This window comes from Filicampus tigris, chromosome 1 (assembly GCF_054856515.1).
Source record: "Filicampus tigris isolate MCC_2025a chromosome 1, RoL_Ftig_1.0, whole genome shotgun sequence".
NCBI lineage: Eukaryota > Metazoa > Chordata > Actinopteri > Syngnathiformes > Syngnathidae > Filicampus > Filicampus tigris.
Window position 1 is genome coordinate 17,996,562 of NC_141217.1, and position 26,714 is coordinate 18,023,275.

General features: G+C 41.6%; 1 protein-coding gene across 3 annotated transcripts in view; it reads left to right on the forward strand.

Moving 5' to 3' along the window:
- LOC147153071 (FYVE, RhoGEF and PH domain-containing protein 3-like) overlaps positions 1-26,714 on the forward strand; it is a 53,459-nt gene continuing 26,745 nt past the window's right edge. The window contains exons 1-2 of one of the 3 annotated variants that reach the window (XM_086023579.1): positions 1-175; positions 3,533-3,655. In XM_086023579.1, the coding sequence (XP_085879705.1) occupies positions 133-175; positions 3,533-3,655 (166 nt within the window). In that variant the 5' untranslated portion in view covers positions 1-132. Of the gene's footprint in view, positions 176-1,290; positions 1,772-1,809; positions 3,656-26,714 lie in introns of those variants that run through there. The other 2 variants (XM_086023588.1, XM_086023597.1) reach the window with 2 other exon arrangements.

Sequence of the window (26,714 nt, forward strand, 5' to 3'; positions counted from 1 at the left end):
TCATCGCAGATCACCCGACCTCTTGTAACCCCCGCAGTAATGTTGATTCAAACAGTAAGAGGCTTATTCACACCTCCAAAAGAGAAACAAGCGTCTCAAGTCTGTGTGGTGATAGCACCATAGAGGATTGATATGTGGAAAAACAACTTGGTAGCTCATGTCGGACTTATCAGTGGTGAGTTTCGCACAGTCTTAATTGCCTTAAACCGAGATGGCTCAGTGTCTCGCCTCTCCATTTCTCTCTGCTTTGTGGTTATGAGCAGAGGTTCCCTCAAGGCAGTGGAGGAGAGATGTCCCATAGGGGCTGTTTTTATGGCCTTGGCCGACTTGCTGTAAAGCAACATAATCGTGAATGGCATCTCACTGTTCGCCGTCAGAAGTGGGCGACTCGAGCCATATGACTTGAACTGGAATCGACTCGATTCGCTGAGTTTATGGCTTGCCTGCATGGTGAAAAATAAATAAATAAATAAATAACAACATGGACCAGCGCGATTGTGTTGTGTTTCCGTGCTGATTTTCCCAGTGCCACCAATAGCCAAAGCAAAACAAATCAGCCAAGATTCGAACAGACTAATCTTTGGTCAGTGAGCCACAGCCAAGACAGGAGGTGCCGTCATATAGGGGGTCTGTTGCAGTATGTAATCTACAAGGTTTCTTGCTTGGCCTTTGAAAGTAAAAATTGAAAGAACATTTACTTATACTCGCAAGTCAACCTTTGATCATGCAGCAATCCATGAGATACAGGAAATTACAAAATAGCAGTACATAGAAGACAGTCGTACGCTATCCAATGTTCCAATTGTACTCTGACAGCTGCAGCCAGCGGCAATTTTTGCCATATTCACTAATCGGTTATAAGAATAGTGGATGAACATAAGTGACATAGTAGAAGAATGTAAGTTTGACTCCTTATAGCTGCCCCAGAATAATAATCTTTTGTTTCACCAAGATGTGCTTGCATGTGTTTTCTTCTGATATTCGGACTTCCTTGAACATTGAATAAACACTCATTAGGTTGATTAAGCACTATGTGTAACTTGTTTGTCTACAGTATATGTACCCTATGATTTACTGGTGAATTCCTTTTTTGTTTGCTCCCAACAAAGCTTGGTTGAGCTTTTCAGTCTATATGATCTATAATTAGCAGTCCTATTTGATTCATACAGTGGTTGGAGGCTCGTGTCATCCTGTTAATATCAGAGGATGACAGGATTTTGGCTTTTGGGCTCAAAATTACATAATCAAATTACCACTCTGTGAATAGTAGTCCAACTACTTTCCATTTATCCTTTGATGTGCATGGCCTGCCGTCACTTGTTTATGATTCATAAAGGCAATGACTCGCTCAGCTGATTGGAAAGCAGAACAAAGCATGCGTGGAGCCTGTTACCATTAACGCTTTTCCTCACAAATGGCTGCCCCTGAAGCAATCAAGGCAGATCTGTAATCGGCTCCAAGAGTCAGTCAGCTTTTCTAAAATACAGTGCTCAATATAGGCCTATATGAGTACACTTGTGTGTTTTTCTTTTTAAAGAATCCACAATTTAGCATTGCTAGTCTTTCATGTTTTGTAATCCTTTTTTAAAAAATGTTAAATTCATTTTGTGTGTGTGCACATTGACAAATGGTTGAGGTTTTTTTATTTTATAATTTATTTTTTATTGAGTTTTACTTTAGCATGCCCTTGAAGTATGTTATTTCTGAACAGAAGTAGGTTTTCTATGGATGAAATAATTTATGGTGAGCACTTTACATAACAGCATTTCAGGTAAGATACAAACTTTTTTTTTACTTAGTATGTGAATATCAGTGCATTATACTCATTTGTATTTTTGAATAGTTCTGCAGGATTACCTATCAGTATGTATTTGTAATACAATCTATTTAAATGTAGAACCTACAGCACTTTGGAGTTTGGAGAAACATATTTCTGTACTATCTCTAGCAATGGGGTTCTATTCCACTTTGGTGCCATTGCTTATATCGTTGATTCACAAACCTAATTTTTATGAAGTCTAAAGTATATATGATGGTGTACAAAATTAGGCTACATCAATGTACTTTTCTGTCAGTATAGTCTGCGTATAGGATTGCTTATTGTAAATAATACTGGTGTTATAATTGTATAGCATAATCATATACACTACTACACTATATTTGGCTTTCAGGCGAAATTTATGGAAAATGTAAAAAGTTCACGTTACAGTGATATCATAACATGAGAGTAGGACAGCATAGTGTAGGGCAGTTTTGTACCAACTGGACTCACCTGCCTACATCGTAACACACCACCACCAAAAGCTCATCTGGTGGCAACAGTGGCTGATGCATAGCGCTCTCCTTGATGTCGCCAATATCGTTGGCGGCCATCATTTCTGCTCAACGTGAATCGACTTTCATCAGAGAACAGCACTGAGGCCCACTGGTCCCTTGTTGCAGCGTAAATGCTCCCTGGCCCACGTGTGCCTGGTGGTGTGGTCAGGTACCCTTGCAGGACGTCTAGCACGCAGACCACGCTTATGTAAACAGTTTCTAATTGTCTGACGTGATACTTTGGGTGCCTCTTACCTCCCTTCAACGTGCCTGGATTTGAGTGGCATTCACCATCCGGTTTCTCAGGACATTGTTCACAATATAGCTGTCATCGGCATGTAATGTGGACAAAGGAAGTCCACTTCTACATCTTTCTGTGACTCTTCCGGTCTCTCTGTATCTCTGTTATAACCTGCTGGTGATGCTCTGTGTCACTCTTAAGCTCAGTGGCCACGTCCGTCTGAGAACATCCTGTTGAAGCATCACAATGGCAAGGTACTGTTGATCCATTGTTGGGTGTCGTCTTAGTGTCATGATGTCCAAATGTGAACAGCATGATGAGGACGTCGTTCAAACACCAGCTTGATTGAACCAGGACTTTTATTGGTCGATTCAAGGATCAGCAACTTGTGCAAAACGTACAGAAACATTTAACAGTTTCACATGTGCATTCAAAAGCTTAGAGAAGGCCACATTAAGTTAAAGATTAAATGCATTTCAGGCTCGTCCTGAAATTTCAACTTAAAGCCAAATATCCCGAACTTTTTGTGAGTAGTGTATGTGCATTAGGGTGTCCGAAGTAAACACGTAGCACGATTTTAGTAAAAAATAACAACAAAAAGACAATATGAAATACACAAATGCCACATTTTTAGTGAACATGTAGGCCAGTAGTTTTAAAGCACGCTAGAGGATAATCAGTGTATTTTTTTTAAACTTGATATGACACTTCCAAGTCGAAGTCAATGAATGGAGGTTTGGCGTGAGCGCGCTTCGCGCCGGTAGCGCGCATTTTCATTTTTCCAGCAGTAGGGAGGACAGGACGGAGTTCTTTATGTGGAGAGGGAGGAGGAAGGATCCACAAAGGACAACGGCGCTTTTACAGAAAAAAAACACACAATGACCCGGTTAAAATCTGTTCATTCACTAGGAAGCCATGAAGTGTCCATAGTTTGTGGGGGTTTCGTCTTTTTTTAATTGAATATTTATTTCGAAGCGGTAACAGGAATACGACGGGGTCCGCTTGACCGAGTTGGACGCTCCTGGAGCCCACTTTCTCCTCGGAAAGGATACGACCGGCGAGCAACTTTGAGCAAGATGCAGGGACTTTCAGCAACTGGTAAGAAACCGAGTCTGTGAAGGCGTATTTCTGTTAAAAAGTCACGTTTGCAAAGTTTTCATTCCGAGTCGTCTCGCGGCTCCTGTTACACGTCCTAAACGTTTTTTTGTGAGCGGGGAGGAGGGGGATGTTTGTGGTGTTGTTGCCAGCTGTCAGCTGCTGCCAGCTGTGGGCTTTTATCGACTTCACGTCGGCCTCCAGTCGTGTTTCTAACCTCACCGACACGCTGTTGATGCCGGAGAGCTGACATGACAAAACACACTAGCACGTTTGGGCCCAACTCTTCAGGTCCGAATTCTGACCTCATCGTTAACACTGCTTATAGATTCCATTGGTACTCTATATCTGCATTGTTGATAGCGGTGATTAAAAACGAGCCATTCATGCATCATATACCTTACTCTTCGCGTGTGTGTGATGAGCTAGGAGGATGCATAGAGAAAGTGTGTGTGTCACAAAGTTGAGGTCACTACTTCCGCTCCAATTGGAGTGTAGTGGAGTTGAAGTCGTGACCAGTGATGCTGGTTACACGTTAGACAAATCAGTTTTTACAGTCACGACCAATCTGAAATAATCTGACAAGTGTTTCCTTGCAAAGTCATAATTGTTACTGTATAATATGTAACAGTGATGACAACCATTTCACAGAAAGTCTAAAGTCCATTTAGCATTCACTATCATGTGATAGTGTCATTTATTGCCTCGTGAGAGCAGCAGTGAGTGACATTTGACAGCATTTGAATAGGAATCACATATTTTTCAATTTTGGTTTTCCCCAAAACTAATGATTAACATAATAAACTACAGGATGAGACCAATGCATAGATAGGAGAGATTTCGCATTTTCAAGAACGGAATATGTTACTATTTTGTGTCTGTGTCAGCTAAAAAAAAAAAAGGGACCTTGCACATTCTGTGCTGTTGACAAGTGTTATCTAGCTTCAAAAACTCTACCATTATGTTAACCCACCCCCCCAAAAAATGGATGACATCTCATTCAAGTGTGAAGAGAAAGACTGTGACTGTATAAGGTCTCCGAATGTAATGATCATATTTATAAACAATGTGCATTATAAATGTTCAATTTCACACGACAATATTAATAATTAAAATGACAGGCCAAAAAAGACTGAATTCAAAACATTCATGTTAAATGAAGTCTATAAAGACTCATATTTTTTATTTCTATAAAAACAAGTAGCCATTTATGTTAGGTGAAATCCATAAAGAATTTTATTTTAAATAAAAATGAGTACTTAATTAAGTCCAAAAAGGTTGTTTGATGTAATAGCTCACCTGTTTTCTGAAGCTGAGCCATTTAGTCGTTATCTGAGCCCTGAGCATCTGTGATGTCATTTTCAGTCAACAGAAGTGACAAAATGGCCGCCCCCCTGAGGTGGCTAAAAATGGGTGCATTTTGCTGCTTAACTCACATTCCACAAACACAATATTAATCAGAATGCCGTGTTTCAACTAGTGGGCCTGCATAGAACACATGTCATGTCATCTTCCAAACCGCTTATCCTATATAGGGTCGCGGGGAGTTGCTGGAGCCTATCCCAGCCGTCAATGGGCGAAGGCAGACTACACCCCGAACTGGTCGCCAGCCAGTCGCAGGGCACACATAGAACACATTCTTGAAAAAAACTTGTTTGGCTTGACTACCACTTCAAGGCTCAATTAGAAATATTGGCATATGCCAGCCACATTCACTTGGATATTTGAATCACTAAGTGCCGATGTCACTTTGCCCGTGGGCAGAGAGCTGACATGATCTGGAACACAGACAGACACAAATGAAGAAAATTACTTTAAACATTCATTAATATACATTCATTTGAATTCAATCCCTGCTCTGTATCATATATAAAATACACACCTTCCCAGGGGGGAAATATCAAAACAGCACCATCTGCTGGTCATAATACATCCGGGCTGTTCAGCTGTAAAACTCTTTTCTCCCACGTTCGCTTCATTTAGGCTCTTATTTTTTGCGACTGGCTTCTTGTCCCAGATCAAACTTTCCACACGCACACCTTTTTTTGCTGCTGTTTTCTCAGGTTGCTTACAGTATTCCTTTAACATGGGAACCAAAGGATCATTGTATATGCACTCTTTTTCTTCTTTTCCATTTTGGCCACTGGAGGGTCAAGTGACTTGAAGACTCATCGTCTGCATATCTGTTTAAACATATCACAAATATTCAGTGTTGTCTGATTTTAAGTGACATTTGTATCACAGACTCAGGAGTGTATTATCCCCCTCCCCCTCCTCAAGTTTACACATCACAATGGTGGTTCTCACTAAGCAGCGAGATGCTGCAGCATAGACGTCCCGGCTCGCTGTTTAAGTTATTTATTATTAACAAAAGCTATGCGAGTCAGTCTGTGTTTAACTAAGCCAATGTAAACATCTCCACTCTTTGTGAGATAAACACTGAGCAAGAGGAAAATGAACAGGACAGTGAGAATATTATCTACTCTGATTCCCTTGTTCCATCCTCTTTATTTAGACTTTGGCTTGCCTTGTACACATTGGCCCTCGAAAGATGACTATTTTGCACCTTTTTGCCAGCTCATTGTACTATGACAGGCAGGGAATTTGGGTCCTGGGAAAACATATTGCTTTTGGGCCCCACCACTTAATTGATGTAAATTGAAAACCACACTATTTTTTTGGTAGGATTTAAAGTTAGTTATTCCATTTTTCCTGCTTCCACTACTGTGTATAATGAATGTACTGCCAGGCTGGGAATTCGAATTTTTCCAAGGTAGAAACTCCACCAGTGTGTGGACGAGTGTGAAGTTTAACACCAGAAAATCACTGCACAATAACTTTTATTTCAAAAGCTGTTGCCGCTTTCTTGCTGACAATGCATCTAATAATGTGCCGGGCCGCACTGGCTGTACTGTCGCCAAGGCACAGGCGCGTAAATCCCAGCTCGACTGAAAGTTTTGTCAGACTCGCCGATGGACGCTCATTTAGAAACAGAGGCGGACTGGGCTATAGACGGGTACTATTATCCACCCCCCCCCCCCCTGGAAAAAAAGGCGAATGACTGACGATGGAAGGGTACCCTCACTGCAGACGGATGACGACTAGCCCAGCTGTTTAAAACTATATATTTTTTCATGAATCTCACTGGGTGGGCAGTCTGTCAATCTGGGTGGGCCTGGGTGCGCCCCTGACGCGTACACGTTTCCGTGTTTCGGTCTCCCAAGTTCCGCCAGCTCCACTTTGCAGTAATTACATAATTTTTTTTTTGTCCTTTTTAGTTTAAAGCGACACCAAACCTTGGGCATGTTTTATTGATTTTTAAATACTACTCCATGGAAGTTGGACGTATGTTGCTGATGGACAATCTGTTTGCAACAATGTCAGTGTGGTAAACACCGAAGTGGCCAAACATTGATTCCGGGTGTCACAAATACGGTTTTAAAATTATTCGTTATAGTTCCGAGGCAGAAATTTTTGTGTTGAGCAGTTTTTGTGGTCGACTTAGCCAATTTTTTTCCCCCCAGCCCTAGTCAGAATACAGATTTGTTTTCTCACACAGTCAACTTCGCTTAGCTGCAAACTGATTGGACTGTGGTTAAAAAAATGAGCAGACCAATTAGCATCTTTTAAGAGGATAGGTAAGGTGTGTGGTTTCAAGTGAGAAATGAATAAAAGCCTGTTAGCAAAGGTGCTATCCCGAAGAAAGCAAATAACAGCAGGCTTTTCTTCTTTTGTTTTTTTGTTTTTTTAAATAATATTCTGATTGTAATCCCTCAAGGGAATTTCCATGAACACTGTTGTATACATATTTTGTGTTGTACACCCCACAAAGAACCAAATCATACACAAGCAAGCATGTAAGGACAATGTCAGTGAAAGAGCAGTGCTGCACCTCTTGGCTGTCTTGCTCAAGGGCACCTTGACATATAGCCAGCAAGCAGACCAGCATCTCTCCTACAGCCAGTTTCAATTTTCACATTTTGTCTGCAGCAGGACTTGAACTATGACCTCCTGGTTCTTAAGTCCTAATTGCGCTTACACCTGTTGATGTGATGGGCCCGTATTGGATGTAATGGACAAACTGCTTTGCCCTTGAAGGTTGATCTCAATTATCGAGGTACAGTGATACAATATCTAAGGAACATTGAACCTAAACTGCTGCATTGCAGTTTGGGTTCAAACATTTTTTTCTCTTAACCCCTGGCAGGTTCATGGAGCCTGAAATGAGTGTGGAACTTATGACAAGCTGAATTACTTTCCTTTCTGTGCTTTGCTTACACAGCCCCACCCCAAGTGTGACATATTCTCATATATCACTAGCATTCGCTATTTTGTAACGCACCTTGCAGTTATTATCTGCCTTACTAAATAACTAAAACAGCAAACAGACATGCCGAATATCATCTTATGTTGAGAGGTTGTAGTATTTTGCCCGCATTTTGTAATTTGTTTGTTTGTAAATGGTGCTGTATCAATTTTGACAACTTTGTGTCATGTAGACTTTTGACAAAATAAAATTCAGATGGTTAAAAGGTTGATGAAAATACTGGTAGAGAAACTACTCGCTCGATGCGTGTCCATCCAATTAGCATGCATAACAAAATCCACTTGACACCTTAGTTGTGGTTGTAATTTGCAATGCATTATACTGAAGGATGATTGTTGTGTGTTCTCTGTCATACATAGTCATAAAAATATTCTCTTTGATTATTACAGAAACAAAAGAAAAAGTGTTACACTAATTCTTTGAGATGTTGGACCAGACTAGATAATAATAAATCTTTTCATTGCAGGATGATGACATCACCAATGTGCAGATTTTTCTTACTACTAACAAAGGCCTGCTCATTTTATACTTGTCATTCCAATTAATCACATGATTCTATTCAGATTCTTGATGATATCTAGCTCCACATAACATGAGACTCTAATCATGTACTTTGGCTTTTCACTACTGAATGGCTGAACACACTCATGATCATTGTTTATTCCTGGAAGTACCAATTTTGAACATTACTCTGTCCCCCCAGTGGCGCACACACACACATACACACACACGTCACGCCGCTATCTTCCTGTCAATCACTTTACACGACTGAGACAGCGTGAATCACTTTGCAAGGCCATGCAGAAGCTTAAGGCTCTTTCCACGCTCGCCTGTGTGTCACATTGATTTTCCTAATGGCGGTCATGCGTGGACGCTGCTGCTGCCGCTGCTCAGTCAAGACGCCACTGTAGCTATTCCAAGTGTGTATGTAGAGAAAGTGCCCTACATTGTGATGGATCACTTCTCTGACTGGACATTTTTCTTTTTCTTTCTGATTGGCCTAAATGTGGTCCCATCTGAGACTCTTGACCCAATTTTATGAATCGTAAGGGTGTGTTAAAAGTTGTTCAAGTGGTAAATGACACTGACTCTACCTTTGTTCACGGTAGAACAATCATGAATCAGTTTTACTGGTTATAAGACTTGCGCGCTCCTAACGGCACAGTCACAGTTGGACTGGGAGTACTGGCTGCGAATCAGGTTTTAAGAATTAGTAATACACACTAAGAAATTACCCCCAAATTAAATACATTATCTGCATCGGTATTTTAAGGACACTCAAGTTGATGCATAAGAAAAAAAATATCAGGCTTTAATTTACTGCAACAAAAGCTATATGCGTATACTAATATGTACAAGGTCAAAAACACTAATTATAATTGAATTTTGCAATATTAAGAGGCAAATCTATATGCCTTTTAAATGCTTTTTAACATGAATAACGCAGAACGTCTGCTCAATGCAGCCTCAACTACACCATCAGCTACGTAATGCAGTTCAAACTGAACTTGACCAGTTTCAAGTCAGTTGCATGGCAAGAGCTGTCAAGTAGCACAGGTGTACAGGCACTTGACGAACTGTTGATAGAGGGGGGGAAACATGCCTGTTGGACTGGTTCTTGACTTACTGGCAGACATGCAGTTGTGACAAGTATGTTTTCAGTTATGTTGCAACGGCAACAACAATGCAAAAAAATGGCTTGCCTGACTGATTATTTAGTTACGTTTTAAATAATGTTTGATGCCGGCGTACGGTTAGTTAACCGGTTTTCCCTCCTAATGGAAAGTGATGCCCTCCAGTCACACTCTGTCATGGTTTAATGATGAGCCCTTAACTGACTGATGGCGTGTGCCATTAAAAAGTACCGTATTTTCCGGACTGTACACCTATTTTCTGAAGCTGAGCCGTGATTGGTCGTTACCTTAGCAACTGTGATGTCATTTTCAGTCGCCAAAGCAATTTTGCTGCTTAACTCATCTTCCACAAACGCAATATTAATTAGAATGCCATGTTTTGACATAGGGGGGGGCTGACTGCCGCTTTAAGGAATTCTTGGCCGACTATAAGCAGCAGTATTTCTCAGTACAGGGCGCAAGATGCTGATAGACAGATGTAGAACTAGCAACATGATACTGTACGTATCTTTTTTCCTCCTGTTTCACTGGCACTCAAGTGACCTGGAGTGTGAATGCAGGCGTGATGCAACTATCCCATTTTAACGGCATTCGCCGCCTCTTTCCACACGTCTGAGAAAATGATCCAAAGTTTATAGCGCTGAAGCTGCAGTATTCAAAACGGATCACGCGTGACATGTGATATTCCAGCTTCAGTGGCGCTTCAGCACCCGCAGAACCTTGACTCATGAGAAGGCTGCATAGTTTGGGCACTTGTGGAGAAGAGACATGTTTGGTTTGAGGATGTTTCTGCAAAGAGTAGCACAATGTGTTTATACTGGAGGTCTCTCCGGCTTATTGGAGGGTCTAGCAGAGGCGCACACACACACACACTCTCTCTCTCACACACACACACACACACACGCGCACACACAGAAGGAGTAAGTGACCTAGTTTTCCTAAATGGTACCAACTGTTTTGGACGGACGGACTGTGACACCCAGTAAAGGACTCACGTGCCAGTCTTTGAGTGCAAGTGACAGACTCAATATCATCCTTACTTTGCCAAAACAAAAGTTTTGAGGGTTTGGGTGGAAATCTGACTGATACAAAAAAAAGAAGAGCAAAAGAAGTCCGTCTTTGTGTCTCGGTCTTGGGAGTAATTTCTCTTCATTTCACATAGTTTGTATCTGTCCCCCAGTCTGTCTGTCTGGATTGGACCTTTCCCAGATGAGGGGGATTTTCCTGGGAAAGTCATACGGGGAAAAAAAAAAGAGCCAGAATAGTAAAAGCATGTTCCATTCCTGTTTCTCTGCCTTTGTGGGTGCACGTGCGTGCGTTTGAATGCATTTGTGCGTGCGTGCACATTTTATGAGTGCAGCTCCTTTAAGCACACTGAAGGCATTGTGTTTTTCCTCTGATCATCAGAAGAGCCCTCTCCCGTGGAAACAGGCTTCCTGTATACTGGGCGGGGCCTGTGGGATTTTGAGGCGTGGGGGATGGATATGTACAGGTCGAGGTCACTTGTAGGTAGCAGATGGTAAGCAGTTGTTAGTATTGTGCCACCCTAGCTTAAGTTTGGAATCCGGATTGTTTGTTCAGGCAGAGGAGTGTTTTACGCATGTGCAATGCTCCTCTTGATTTGTGAATGAAGTTCTTGTTGTTGTCCAACTAAGTTCAAAGTGGCCTCGTAGGATTATTGTTATATGACAAGACAATAATTATGCACATTTTAGGGAATATATCAGGGGTTATGGTTATTACAATAGGTACCATATCTGTGTTGAATTTCGTCTTTTTTTGCATCACTGGTGCACATAAGATGCCTAGTGTGGTCGCCCTACAAACTTTACACTTCAGCCTTTTATTGATTATATATGGTCATTATATAATTATTTAACTAAGAAATCCATCCTTATGATGGCGTGGGGGATTTTGCACAGCACTGAGATGCAATTCCTTGCCAGCTAACCAAAATGAAAATTGAATACAGAACGTCTCAAATGTCCGGATGTTTATTTTCCTGCTTGGAATGTAGGAAGTCCATCGAAAAGTCAATTCGACTCACTCACACACTTGTGCTTACACTTTTTTTGTTGTTATTCTCACAGCTAAATTTAGAAGTCCCTCCTCCCACCGAGCTGCTCGTGTGTGTCCTAATCATCACACAGGGCCACATTCACTCACCTGATGTGACCGTAAAGCATGTTGTGAATGCTGTCCCTGGGTGGCTGATTGTGGCTAACAAAGGGAGCCTGTGTTGAGTCCTGACTCCTCCATGCTTTCTCCCCTGGGTTGCTTTCGACCCTCAACCACAGTCCGCGTCCTCCATGCATTTCCGGCATCATGTCTGTCATTGTCTGTCTGTCACCAATATAGTCATCCTGTACATATCTTGTGTCAGTCAGGCAAATCCACTTTTCTCACCACCTTTACAGCCTCAATAATTGGTTTTATGTGTGAATTTTACAGTTCACCTTAAAAAACAACATCCACATTGTGTGTGAATGCTGTGAAACCAGTAGAGGGCAGTAAAGCTACATTTTATGTTCCCGCCACTGACTGAAGGATGAAAGCTGTTTGAAGAATCTCTCTTCATAGATATTGGGACTCAGTCTGTGGCATTTGGAGTGTTTACTGTCATGCTTCTGGGTTTAGTCCAGCAGATCCAAAGCTCTCTTTTCGGTGACGAGGCGTGTCTCACGAAAGGTCACGTTGACATGAGCAGGCCAACTGGTCTTTATTTACATTTGCCGCGTAGCATTGTGTACGGTAGGCAAGGCAAGGCGGCGTTAGTTATATAGCACATTTTATACACAAGGCAACTTAATGTGCTCCACACAAGCAAAAGTCACAACACCTAAACACAACAGGTAAAGACATCAGAAGGAAAGTAGAGGAAACTTGTTCTGCCTCTTATTTTGCGAGGTGCACTTTATTCATGCTTTTATTTTGACATCCAGTTTGTTCTGCTTTATTTTGACATCCGGTTTGTACTGCCTTTTATTTTGCGAGGTGCACTTTATTAGTGCTTTTATTTTGACATCCGGTTTGACGGGAAACAGACAGCGGTCATGATAGAGCTCAGTTTGTCACTCTCCTATTGTAAGCAGTGTAACTGCATTCTGCTTGTCACCCGCTATAAGCTTTGTGTTGTTCGCACCTTTAAAAGCATTGTCTGTAAGTGCTGTATTTGTCATAGAAAGTCATTTAACAGTATTATTTTGATACTGGGACACGTTTGAACAAATTGTGAAGTTTGTAGACTTTATTATAACCACTTTCAGTGAGCTTTATGTTTCATGTTTATATAGTAGTTTGAAAGGCCTGTGCCGTGTGACTAACTTCAATACAAGACGTTTAGAGTCTCTATGCTGTAATTCATTTGCATTTTAATATGCTCATACTTTAGTTTAGCAGTCATTTATTGATGCATATTTGTTTTTTCTAGTTTCACTCTGGTTCTGACTGGATATGATGGTTCTGCCCAATAAAGCACTTGGAGCATAACCATTACAGTAGGCGGCATTGACATTCTCATTAATTTGTTGCTGGTTTATTTTTTAATTTCTGGCAAATTGATGCAATACAGACTAAACAATGTTAGCAAAGTTATGTTGTAATTTAATCTTTTTTTTTTCTTCAATGTGAATAAGGATACAATGTTATGCAGAGGCACACTCATTACAATTTTACAGACAAATTATATTTATAGTCACGGTACAGTTGGGGGTGGCGCAGAATGTTTTCTTATTCTTTGAGAGGCGCACCTTTGTTAGAAGTTTGGTTTGTGAGAGAAAATTGCCTGCTCAGAGTGAACATAAAAACTATTTCGTATGGTCCTCATAATACATATTGGATTATGTTGGTACTACTCAGTATATGAATGATATAGACAAATGAAGCACAGGTGTGGCTTTTTTGATGCCAGGCATCGCTGGTTTGATTCATTCAGCAGATCTTTGTGCTGTGTGAATAGAAAAGAATCTTACTGTATGTACTACCATCATCTCATCATTGATCAATTGGTTCTCCATCCTGTATGTAGTATTAATTTTGGCAGCTCCCCCCCACCACTCCTAAAACCATATTACACCCGCCGCAGCTCTCATCACTGGACAGTCATAAGACCCTGAATCTAATGAGGAGATGAGAGCTACATCCACACAGATGGATCCTGTTCCTCTGGCCCACTGTGGATTATCTTCCTCAGTTATTTCAGGCTTTTTGCTTTTTCCTCCCCTCTTTTAGTGAGACCCTGATTCACTAAAAAGCACTTCATGTGCCATAGGATCCTGAAAGTAGGTTAAAATGGAATACAGTGGCACCTCTACTTACGAAATTAATTGGTTCTGGAAGAAGTTTCTTAAGTAGAAAATTTTGTAAGTAGAGACGTGTTTTCCAGGTAAATGCCCTAATCCGTTCCAAGCCCCCTAATATTCATACATAAATGTTTTATAAAGCATAAAAATGCATCAAAACGTGTAACAAATACATGTTACAATTAGATTATTGCACAATAAATGAGAGTTGTGCATAATGTAAAAAACAAAGAATAGAGTAAAGAATAAAAATGATGGTCGTTTACCTTTAAATTCCTGTCCTCATCTCTTTTTGCCCTCTTTGGTTCATGTTCTCTCAGAAGTGATTTTTGCCTGGCGTTTTGTAAAGAACTGATTTAATAACGTGGCAACTGTCGATACATCACGGTCATATTCTTTGGGGAGATCAACCAAACGCATCCCTTTTTCATACTTTTCTATCATCTCTTGCTTTGTTTGTATGGACAAAAAAAAACGATTTTCTTCTTTTTTTCTCGTTTCTAATTGACGTAAAACTATCGGAACACCTCATGGTCCGAGGGGCGAATGACGAGAATGCTGCATAGACATATCTATCACATATCTATCTATCTACCTGTATCTGCACACATAGGCACATACGGTAGAGGTCCCTCTTAGCCAATGGTATGCCAGGAAGATGCTAGGTAATAGCCAATAGTAGAGCAGCTATGAGTATGTTCAGGAAACTCTGGAGCTGCGAGTAGTAGCCCATACTGCGAGTAGCAGCCCATACTTTTACCTTTCGTATCCTTAAATTTCTTTCGTAACAAGAGACAATATTTTCCTGTTGAAGCGTTTCCTAACTTGAAAATTTCGTATGAAGAGACGTTCGTAAGTAGAGGTACCACTGTAAACTAAAAAACTACCTCAGGTTGATTGTATGTACTTTCAGTGTGTTTACAATCTGCGTGTGTGTGTCCAATGTCAGCAGATTTCCCAACATTTTCTGGTGCTTTACACGCCCAAAGCAAAATTGTTACTCATTTCCTCCCCAAACATCTTTTAAAATATAACTTACTTACACTGTAATTCTTTTAACTGGCTCTTCAAAGTTGAATGAGTCCCATTAGGCCACACGCACGCACTAACACACACACACACACACACACACACACACACACACACACAGTGTCCCCTCACATTTGAGATGAAAACAAATAGTGTCTGGCTAGATGCGCGTGATTGCGCTGTAATCTGTGCAGCGGCTGGAAGAGTGTGCCAGCAATTCACTTACAGGTAAAGCTTTCATATCCCCTAACAAGCTTCCTCCCCGTGGCTATAAATAGATTGTTGGCCTTCTTTACCACATCACTATATTGTCGCTGTCCTGTGAAAATCACTTGTCTACATTTTTTTTCATTTTCTTATTTTTATATTAATGGTGTTTCCACATTACAGACATCGCATTAATGTGAAAATTAAAAACGTTTCCAAAATTGGAGATCAGTGTTTTTCATAGGACAGCGCCGATATGCATTTTACTCTTAGTGACTATCATTGAAGTCTCAGGTATGTTGTGTTGATTCATGTATAGCTCACCACTTTCTTAGTTTGCTGTAGAACCTTCCATTTTTTGTTTTTTTGCAGTCATAGTTCCTTGACGTAGATAGATATTATTTTACCACATAATTGCCGAATTTAAAGGATGTTTGTCATCTGACTGCAGAAGTAGCAGCAAGAAATTTGAACAGCTTCAAATGTGCTACTTAGTTTGAACGTTATTCTTGTGAGGCAGCAGCGCTAACCACATGTGCCATTGTGCTGCCTCCAGTCAAAATGGTCACATGAGAGTCGCATGTCCATTCAGAAGGTCATGTTGCTCTCTTTTTGTGTGAATTTGCACTGCATGATCCATCAGTGACAAATTCTCTTGTGTCTTTCCAGTGAAAAACACACTCTCATACTGTACAGTATGTGGATGTTTCGCAATCAAGCTCCCGCTACGCCCTGAAAAAGGGACCCGGAGCTTGCCAGTTTGGCTGCATGTGTACGAGGCCGATATTAATTTTGGTTAATGTCATTATAGCTAACTTTTATTTCATTTTCAGTTTTTTTTATTTTTTTATTTTTTATTTTATTAGTTTTATTTAGTTTTCAGAGCAGTTATACATTTTCGTTTTTATTTTATTTGGTTAACAGAAATGGTTTTTTTTGTATAATTGTAATTATTTTTTTATTTAGCTGGTTTTTGGTTCCCAAAAAATAACCTTGGCGTCCATGCTTGCTCTTTGGTTGCGGGATTGGACAAAGCAACCCGGACATGCTGTGTTTCTCCAACCCTGAACACCGCCATGTTTTTATTTAACGTCATCCTAACTTTCATCTCATCGGAACTATTTATTTTCTACTCTCCACGTTTCTGGTTCCCTCTGCTGTAGACTAATCTCTGTTGATCCGTGCGTAATCACAGGCCATCTGGGCGCTGCAGGCGGATATGAACCTGCAGCTCATCAGATGACCAAGCTCACTGTTAGTGGACGCCTGCTCATGTGCGTGCACGTGCTCTCTCTCACACACACACACACAAACACGGTCACACCTTGATTTGAGATAAGCCTTCACAGAGATGACTACTCATCATCACAATGTTCTTATAAAACATCACTTATGATGTTGTGTGATGACGGTTGATATGTATGGAAGTGGATCTGCTGGTGAGGACCCTCATGAATTCGATGATTCACAGAAGAGGTGTATGTTATGTTAGTTAAAGCCTCTAAACTGTAATACAATAATTTGTCTATAAATTCTGTTCGAAAAAATCGTGTCTTGCTCCGCAGTACAAACATGACAGACATACTGTGATATTTATGTTTGATTTAACCGTATTTCAAAACAGCGTGGGCATAATTGAAAAAAATGCATTAATGGAAAAAATGTACAAATTAACAATTTTTAAAAAATGCATTCTTATAATTAATCATTCCAATTAAATCATAGATAAAATAATGGCCTGCTTTAGGTGTGAGCTGCATCTTGTCATTTTTCTCACTTGCTCTTGCTCTCTGAATGCCCCCAGTATCTTTCTTATTACTTTCTCCTCTTTCACCACGTTGCCTCAGGCCTCAACCTGCGGTCAGCATTGGGCTGATTTGGGAATATTGTCGACCGTGATTTCCAAACCTTGCCAGTGCCAGTCTCCAGTGACAGTAGTTCTCATCACTTATATTTTTATTTTTTTAAAGCAGTGACGGACTATAGATTGATCACGCAAGGCTCCAACATTTTTGTAATGCAGATAAGACCTTGCCCCTGCTGCACGTATTAATAATGAATTGAAGGATTCTCTTGTGGGTGAAATATTAATGGCTTCTTCTTTAAAGAGGAGCTTTGACTCCCATGGGAGGGAGGGAAGATAGCGCGCTTGTTAGTATAATTTAAGACGTCTCTGTGATTTTTTTTTAAGGTCCTGCATGTTTGAAGAGCTAATGTCAAGGTGGCTCTCGGCAGGCACATAATGGTGAAAGGTACTTTTAATGTTCAAGGGCAATTAGAATAGACATTTACAATCACTCGTCCGTTCGCTAGGGAATTTTGAAGGTCTTCAAATGCCGTAATCACCCCTTAGTGTGGAACTGCTCAGTTGGAATGAATGCGTGTCAGTAACCATAGTAACAATAGTTTGTTTGACCTCTTGCCTGCTCAAATGGGATGTTGTGTCTTGCTGCTGTTAAAGACCTTCAGAGAGATTTGAATGAAAACAAGCGTGTTAGCCCAAGCACTGCTGTGCACATGAATCCATAAATGTCTGTTTTGTCTTAGTGTATGAGGTGATTTGGTGTTTTTTTTTTTTCCGGGAACGTTACCATACAACAGCATGTGTCATCAGTCATAGGAGTTCAAACAAGCACCGATGCCATGATTTAAAAACAGATTGAGCTTTTTCATGGGAGTGACGGCATTGTTTTATAAGGATATCAACTCCATCTACATTTTAGTTGTAAAAGACATGAAAAATAAGCTGGTGTGAAAAAAGAACAAGGATGGTTATTGGGTGAACCGCGTGCAACAAGTAGGAGTGAAGTACATTACATAGCTTGTCTAGTAGCCACTTTTTGCTGAAGTCAATCACAAGAACAGCGAAAACATCCTTTTGGCTGTACTTTCTTTCAAGAAGACATGATGTCCAGTTCTGATAAACGGGATGACGTGATGCTATATGGCAACTTCCACGTTCGTGTCTTTGGAGGCCATTGCTTGCAGTCTCTTCTCACTTTCAGCACATTTTAATTACACCGCCTCTAGCTACTCTTTTTTTTAACAACTATTGTGTCACTCAGTTGATCGCGAATAGATGGATTTGTGAGATTACATGTATACATGTTTGTATGGCATGCTCTTGGAAAAAAAAAAGGCCACACTTTTTTCTTGGATAATCAACAATCCAATAATAGTTGACCGATCTTGGATACCATTTTTACGAAAGGCTGTTTTTGATGAACATGAGTTTGTTTATTTCTTATAACTTGGTTATACTATGAATGGAAACCGCATCCGTGGTGAATGGTTGTACTGGTTTTCTAATGGCATCCAGTTGGGCAGAAAATGTTTGCTCTTGTGATTACTCGGTGTTAAAGGATTGACCCTTGTACCAGATAGGTGTAGTCTTTCTCCCAGTCTAGTCATTGAGTTCATTGTTCTTATTCCAGCCTCTAAAATATCCGGCATGGAAGAATTCAATGTACGGCCACGGCGGCCTTACATAAGAGGTAACACGGTGGTGAGAGGTTCGACATTCCTCTCTGAAGCACAGCTCGCATTCCTCTCTTCAGTGTAAAGAAGGGGTATGATCACTATGCCTCATTAGATAACTACACAGACTAGGGTTCGTTTATTCGAGGAGGATGAAGCAAAGAGGTTGTGGCACAGGTTTGCCTTCTATCGTACCTAAATGTGATAATATTTCACCTCAGCAGGTGCTTGGGAAGCAGCTGCTATCGCCATGGTGAGCAGCACCTGTTCCCTTCTCTAAAGTGAGGCATAATTCACTGTGTTCACGATGACGTCAAGCTAAGATGATAAGGTGGGTGAGTATCTGTCAGTGCATAAACTTGAGAGTCAATCAGGCTCCCAGGTAGACTTGAATGATTGTAACACAGTTGTAACTCATTTTGGATTTTCCAGCACCGTTGCTATGGTTATCAGTGGCATTCGCCGATAGGTCAGCGCACGTTCCAGGCAATGTCACCCGCTCTTTTTGGCCAACGTAACCCCGGCTATTGAGTTAGATGGAAAGGGGGTTTGGGGGTGGAGGCACGTTGAGATCTGGAGAATAAAGGCCGCGTGTAATTATATGTGCATAAGAAGCGGCCCGGTGCAGCTTGGGTGCGTCGACCAAGCGGCTTTGGTGATCTCTATTAGCGGGGGGGGGGGGGGGGGGGGGGAGAAGCCACACAGACACACGGATGTACTCCCCGGAGACACTGGGACCCCCTGGGAGCCAAAAAGCATTATTATTTACCCCCCTTTTGAAATGAGAAACAAGCAGACACACAACTATAGCATTCATGAGTAATTTATAAAGCATCCCATTAATGCAGCCATGTTTCATCTTACATGAATGGTCACAAATGGAAGGAAAAAACATATGTACTAATTGTATCCTTTTACTGTACACACGGAGTTTTGGTAACAGTTATGAAATTGTTTATTAAATATCATACCATGAATTTTTTAAAAATATGTTTCATTTTTGCATACATGAATTTGTGTATGGGTGTTACTAAAATTCTACACTGATATTAGTGTTATATGTTTCTAATGAATCGTTAAGACTTTCCATGAGTCCTCGTGCAACAAATGTGCAGGCACACTCACTGATGCAAACGCACACTTCCCCCATCTTTCATTCAGCCACTTCTCGCACTTCACTCTCCCCTCCATCGCCATCTCCCCCTTCTCCCTCCTCCCGCCAGCCCGGGCCCGTCGTTAGTTTCCATGACGACAGTTGCGAGGCATTATTGCCGGCTGAGAACTGCTCCTGGGTTCCTTTCAGAGAGGTGGCGGCGCAGGCATTGTTCAGTCCTTTGCTCTGAATGCTGCTGGGCTCAGGACGGGGAGAGCGGACAGGAGTGCGATTTTTCCTGGGCTGGCTCGGTGCTTTGGTAGAGGCTGCTGCTAGGAGGAGGGGAAAGAGGAGTAGGAGGAGGAGACATAGGAAGAGTGGAGAGAGAAAGAGAGAGAGACAGGAAGTGTGGTGCTTAGAACGAGTCAGTGAGGGCACAGCAGAAGTGGCAGTAGAACATTACACGCTGTCAGTGAGAAGGCTACACGAGCATCCTCGCGGTGCTGTGCTAGACCCGATCAGAGTTTTGGTCTTCGTTCCGCTTCAGCTGACTTCTGGATCTACAGAACACACATCAAAGGTGGATTTCTAATTGAGTTTAGCTGGTGAGCTTCACCTTCCCTCTCCATTTTATATTTGTTTGCATTTGCATGTGAGCAAAAGCTGTTGTGAACATTAGATTAAGCACAGATGCGATTGCTCTTTCTGTCTGCCTGCCTATGAGCGTATGTGGCAGGGGGTTATATGCCGTCTCTGAGCGTCTGGGTTTGGGTGTGTGGGCTCCACACAGTCTGCTGAATGCCGAATAATTCCCACTGCCCTCTGAAATATACATGCCGGTCTGCATGTTTTATTAAGGATGCACGTTGGGGGCTTTTTTTTCTGTCTTCTGCGCTGTTTTTTTTTTTTTTTTTTCCAGGGAATTTCTAGGTGGCAGAGTTGTTGGATTTCCGCTTTCGTCTCGTGCCACACTGGGTGATTGGGAGTGAGCGTTGAGCCCTCTGGCTGCTTGGCCAAGTGAAGTGTGCTGAGAATTGTAGTGAAAAGCGATTGGCGCCAAGGTTTCCTTTCTTTGCCTCTTCGTGCCTTGTCACGATAAAACAGGAAGAAGATAATTACCGGTTTATAGACAACTAATGTTGAACACCTGTGCTTGTATTATGACCATAAGTAGCGCCACATTACCTGTAACTGTGCCGTAGGCATTTGATCTGTTATCTATTTCTAGCCTTAAAGTGCATCATAATTTCACCGGGAATCTGTTAAAGGAGTAGGGAGTGTGAATGTTTCCATGACGACCGGCAGCAGCTGTGCGGGCTCTACTCGAGGCAGAGTGTGTGGCAGACACTATGGCATTGCCTAGAGACGATGCGGCTCGGTCTAATCGCTGACCTTTTGACCCAAATCAATAGGCCGATGCTGAGCCAAGCGTCCGCGGGGCCCGCTTGACATATATTCTGTAGTAGGACTCCGGTGCTGAGCAGCTGCGGCCACTTACATGATCGCAGGCTTCACTGGCTGATCCTCTCAGATTGGCGCGATCATCTGTGCAGCAACAGTGCTCTTGTGTATCCATATAATCAAGTCCATTAGACGGATTTATTTAGGTGTAATTAAAGTGTGACCTCAGAATATCCATGTACTTGTTGGTATTGGATTTCTTGCTCTCTTTGCAGAGGGATTAAAAAGGATTTTAAAAAATAAATAAATCCATAGAAGTATGTGGAACAAGGGGTTCCCAACCTTTTCTGCCCTGCATCTTTAGAAAACTTTTAAAATAGTATTATGCCATTTGAAAAGGAGTATGAGTAAGTTGTCATACGTCCTCAAATAATATTGTGCATCCAATTAGGAGGCCTTGAGTTGCAGCATCTTCCAAGTCTATGCACCTAAACTACTAATACAAGCACGAGTACATTTTCGTTAATCACTAAAAGGTCAACGTATAACATCGAAGTGAGTCTATATCTTGTAGACAAACAAATGATGATCTTTAGCCAATCAGGTCAGTCCCTCCATAAACACCATACGCATGTATTTATACTCATGCTGTCCTGTGGGGATGACACGTGTTGTCAAGGCGACGGACAAAGACTCGCACAGTAGCCGTGTGTGAAAAGCAAAGTCTGCAAAGCGCTGAGAAGTGGGAAAAAAAGTATTGCGTCATGTATCACCTCACTCCTTTCGGGGCCTGGACAGGTTGACTTTTAGAGAGAGCCAAAAGGAAGGCATGTGTACAAGCCACAACTACCTAAATACATGGTGTGAAACAGCGAGTGCTGCTCGTCTGTGGAAAAGGGAGCACTCGGTGAAACAGTTAGCATTACGTCCTTAAAAAAATGGACGTACACTATTGCGAAGGTCTTATATTTGTATTATTTGGTCCACTCCCTGTAATTTTGAGCTCATGAACATCATTCCAGTGGCTTTTTCTTCCCTTCTCATTCCTTGGCTGAATGAAGAGGAAGAAGCCATTTTGGTCAGAGTTGCTGGTGGTGATGTGGACCGAGCTGCGCTCACAGCGAAGAATGCACTAACATGCAGGCTTTAAAGCAAACAACACCGACGTGGGATGTAGTTGTACAGCTTCGATACCACTGGCATGGTACATTGGTCTGTAACGTTGAAATTCTTCTGTTGCCATGGTGACCCCGGATCAACTGAAGTAGTCTATGCCTCTCATGTTGCATTAGCACTGGCTAGCTTCCACGCTAATGTTATTGTTCAGAATTGTGTTCAGTCTGCCAAGTAGTTGATAATGCGTGTTTATTGTTACATTGTATTTATCACAACGTGCACAACTGTAGAGGTAGCATGTGAAACAGCCCCCCCCCCCCAAAAAAAGTCACCTAGGCATTTACTGTAATTTTTTACGGTCATCATGGTAATTTTACCCATGGCTTCCTCTTCAACCACAGCGCCTGGGTCCTCCTTTTAGAGTTGTTGATGGCATTTCCTGAGGTGTTGAGAATGATAGGAATCGGCATTAAAAATGAAGTCAGGTGATTGGATAACAACAAAGCAGCATACTTTGCTCCTCTTCGCCAGACGCCATGACGCTTTTCTAACGTGTCGATCGATCAGTAAGACGACACAAGTGCTGCGTTTCCCAGCATTGTGTGCCCTCTGCGTGCATGCGCCCTTCACTTTCTCATCTGTTGTGGGCACTCAGTCAGAAAGGGTTAAGAGCCCTCTTGTCTCCATTGAAGCATGTGTGTTGTCTTTGAATGGGACTTTGGTATCCGACAGAAGTAGCTGCAAGGAATCGCACGCAAACACACGTTCCCAAACATGACAAATCGCCTGTCAAACGAAATCATATTGAGCAGCTGATAAGCTGTGCTTCCTCACAAATAGAGGCCTCTAATTGTGACCCATTTTTAAACCCTCCTGCTCCCATTTCAGTCTTTGTAGTTGTGTCCTGCTCATAAAGAAGGACAGAGATTGGGGAGGGTATAGTAACCAGATAGTTAAATGAGTTTTTCCTGCAGGACAAAGACAAAGTGTGAGCGCACATGTGTAATATGTGTTTTTATGGCTGACACAGTATGTGCAACCTTCCAGACTGTTTCAAAGCATATATCTTGCTTTGGGGATGTTTGACCGGAGAGTCCGTTCTTGCTACATTCCCATCGTTGGGGACTTTATTACATCCTTGTAAAATGGAATCTTGGTACCTGTGCACACATGGAGCTGCTTGCAACAGCCTGAACAACTTCCATACATGGTGAATTGCAAGACAGAAAACCGTTCCTTGTGATCTCTTCTTTGTACTTCAGCCAGTTGCTGTTTTTATTCTTCTTATCTTTTTCTGTGAGCTTCAAGTATGGCTTTTTACAAATCACACACGCAGGACATTTGACTGTAGCCAGGTTAGCATTGCGGAAGAAAATCTGTTGCCGATCGCCTTACCTGCTTAAATAAATTAATTGAAGAGCTGAACATTTTGACTCTTCAAAGTGCTTGGTTTGAGCGGGGAACGGCATCATGCTCATCTTGTGTCCTATCATTTGAGCGCTCATACGTAGACGTTAGGGCTGCACGATGTTGGAAAAAAATGGCATTGCGATTTTTGGGGAGTTTGCGATATATATTGCGATGTTAAAAATATAATTTTCACCAGATGACTTGAATAGATTTGTTTGGGAATAGTTTGGTTAACTCACCACGACATCATTGTATTCATATAATATCGTTTAATCCAGACTAAGGGGGTTCATCTGCGAATGATGATTGCTGTATATAAAGGGGATCACAGAGGTCATGTCTCTGTAACATAATAGATTATTTAACATTGTATTTCACACTTCAATGTAAACAGCAGTAAAATATTAAACATATTTTAAACAAAAAAATAAAAAGAGCAGGCGCAGTAGACCTGTGAGTCATTTAAAAAAATAGAAGAAAATAAAAAAACCTCGAAAGCAGCAGCAGAGTTATGAACACTTTTAAACTAAACTTTAAAATATAAAAAAAATCAAAAGCAGGTGTACGAGTGCCTGAGTTGTTTACAAAAATATAACATTAAGATAAAAAAAAAACATGACACTGCAGCAAAGTTGTAAACAAATTAGAACAAAAATATTAAAACTTAAAGAGCAGGTGCATTAGTCCCCTGAGTTGTTCACAAAAATATAACAATAACTAAAACAGTTTGTAAAACATATTGCATCCGTGATTTGTCGGTGCGGTTTGGACTTATTATCATAAGTAGTTATGCTGGCTAAGGCGTCTGTAATTGTTTTTTGAGTAGATGAAGTTTTACCTCGGGTCCCACTTCTTAGTTTGAACTGCTCATAGAGGGGCTTTGTGACGGCGATTGCAGCAACAACGGTGAGGCACTGTTGGCAAAGGATGTTTTGTTGTTCTGAATCTTCCTTTTCATAGCCGAAATACTTTCATATGTTGGATGTTGACTTTCGTTTGGGGACTAAATCCATTGCCGCTTGTGCCGCTGTCGTCTCCTACATGAGTGATTTCACCGCAGACAGCAGTCGCTGTGAGAGTGGAGGGGGAGGGGCCGGGGCCGGTGACTGATTGGCAGGAAGGAGGTGGTGAGCGAGACAGTCTGTGTAAGAGCACGGAGTATCTTGCCTCTTTTATGAAGCAAAACAGAAGTTTGCGTGTTCTAAGAAAAAAAAAAAACTTAAAACATTGCATGTCCTATGATGTGACTATCGCACCTGTTCAAAAGACACATCGTGCAGGCCTAGTAGACGTATTTGTAAAGTTGTAGTATAGGCCGGGGTGAGACGTCCTTTCACAAATACTGTCCTAATCCCTTCAACTTCAAAGTTCTGTAAACATTGTGACTGTACTTTAAAGTGGAAATCAACCCAAACAATTTTCTCTCAATAATACGTTTCTCGCAGGCCCATTAGTTGAAACACGGCATTCTGATTAATATTGCGTTTGTGGAATATGAGTTAAGCAGCAAAATCCACTCGTTTTTGGCCATCTCAGGGGGCAGCCATTTTGTCGTTTCTGTCAACTGAAGATGACATCACAACTACTCAGGGCTCAGGTAATGACCAAACACGGCTCAGCTTCAGAAAACAGATCAGCCGTGATTGGTTGTTAGCTGAGCCCTGAGCTGTCGTGATGTCATTTTCACTCAACAAAAGTGACAAAATGGCCGCCCCCAGAGATGGCTAAAAACGGGGTTGGTTAACTCTTATTCCACAAATGCCTTGTTTCAACTAGTGGGCTTGTATAGAGCATATTCTTGAAAAAAATATGTTTGGGTTGACTTCCAGTGTAAGGAGAAGATCTTTAGCTCCTTTTCTATCCTGTGTCAGACACAATTTGAATTCAGAACCAATTCATTTGTAGCCATGTCACACGGGGACACCAATACGAAAGCTTTGTTATCCCCCCTCTCAAAACTCAACTCAGCGTAGTTACAGTAGCTCTTCCAGACAACCCTCCACTGTGTGAGTACGCCAGCGTGGCTCCGCGGGCTACAGTGTGGTGCTGCTGCTGAAAGTGGAAATACTGGAGCCATTAGGGAGGAAATTGAAGCCTTTATTAGTCTGTCTAGTGTACACCTGGATTCTATAACAGTCTTTTCCTTGTGCACTAATTGGCGTGGGCAACTGGATCTTGTGTGACTTGGCAATTTAAGGCTCCATGCAAGACTATTCTTGCGAAATTATAATTTTTTTTTTGTGCTTGAATGACTCATTTTAGAAATTTTAGTGGACCAGCTTTGATCATTATTTGAGACTGCTGATGCAGCCTTTTAGCAGCCAAGTGACATTTTGAAAACGATTGTGACGTCAAAAGTGAGCCAATGAGTACACAGCCATCTTTTGTCCGATCAGCGCAAATGAACAGTGACATGGGGCTGATACTCACCACCCTCCCAGTTCCTCACCCTTATCACCTCTTCCTTAGCCGCCCAGTCCCGGTCACAACGACACCCTTTTTGGGTCATACGGACTCTACACATTGACCCGCCCCGCCCTGGGCTGGGCTCATGTGCACTGGGACACTTTGGTTGTCAGCGGGCTCACAGGCGCTCCCTTCTACATGCTGACATCTATCCTGCCTGGAACAGATGATAGGTGGAGCAGTGGGCATTTCCTCTCAGTACAGCGTCAGCACACAGCACGAGTGCAGTGGTCTTGCTAGATATTTTTAAATGATTGCTTTATACTGGGCAGACCAGTGGTTAGCACAGGTGTTTTAAGGGTATTCCAGTTTCCTTCCACGGTCCAAAAACATGTTAGATTCATTGAAGACTGTCTGTCGGGTTTATCATAACTTGATCATATTTCTTTTTTTTTTCTACTGCGAACAATAGTTATGCTCTTTTCTTGGCTGACTACAGCAAGTGGCATTGGACACTTCCATACATTCCAACGTTCCAAATTTGAAATCTTTCCCGGATTGAGTAATGAAAACAACACTTTAGTGAAACAAACTATTTTAATATGCCGTCTTCAAAGACACCCTCAGCCCAGAATGAACAAGGCTTACTACCGCAAGGCTT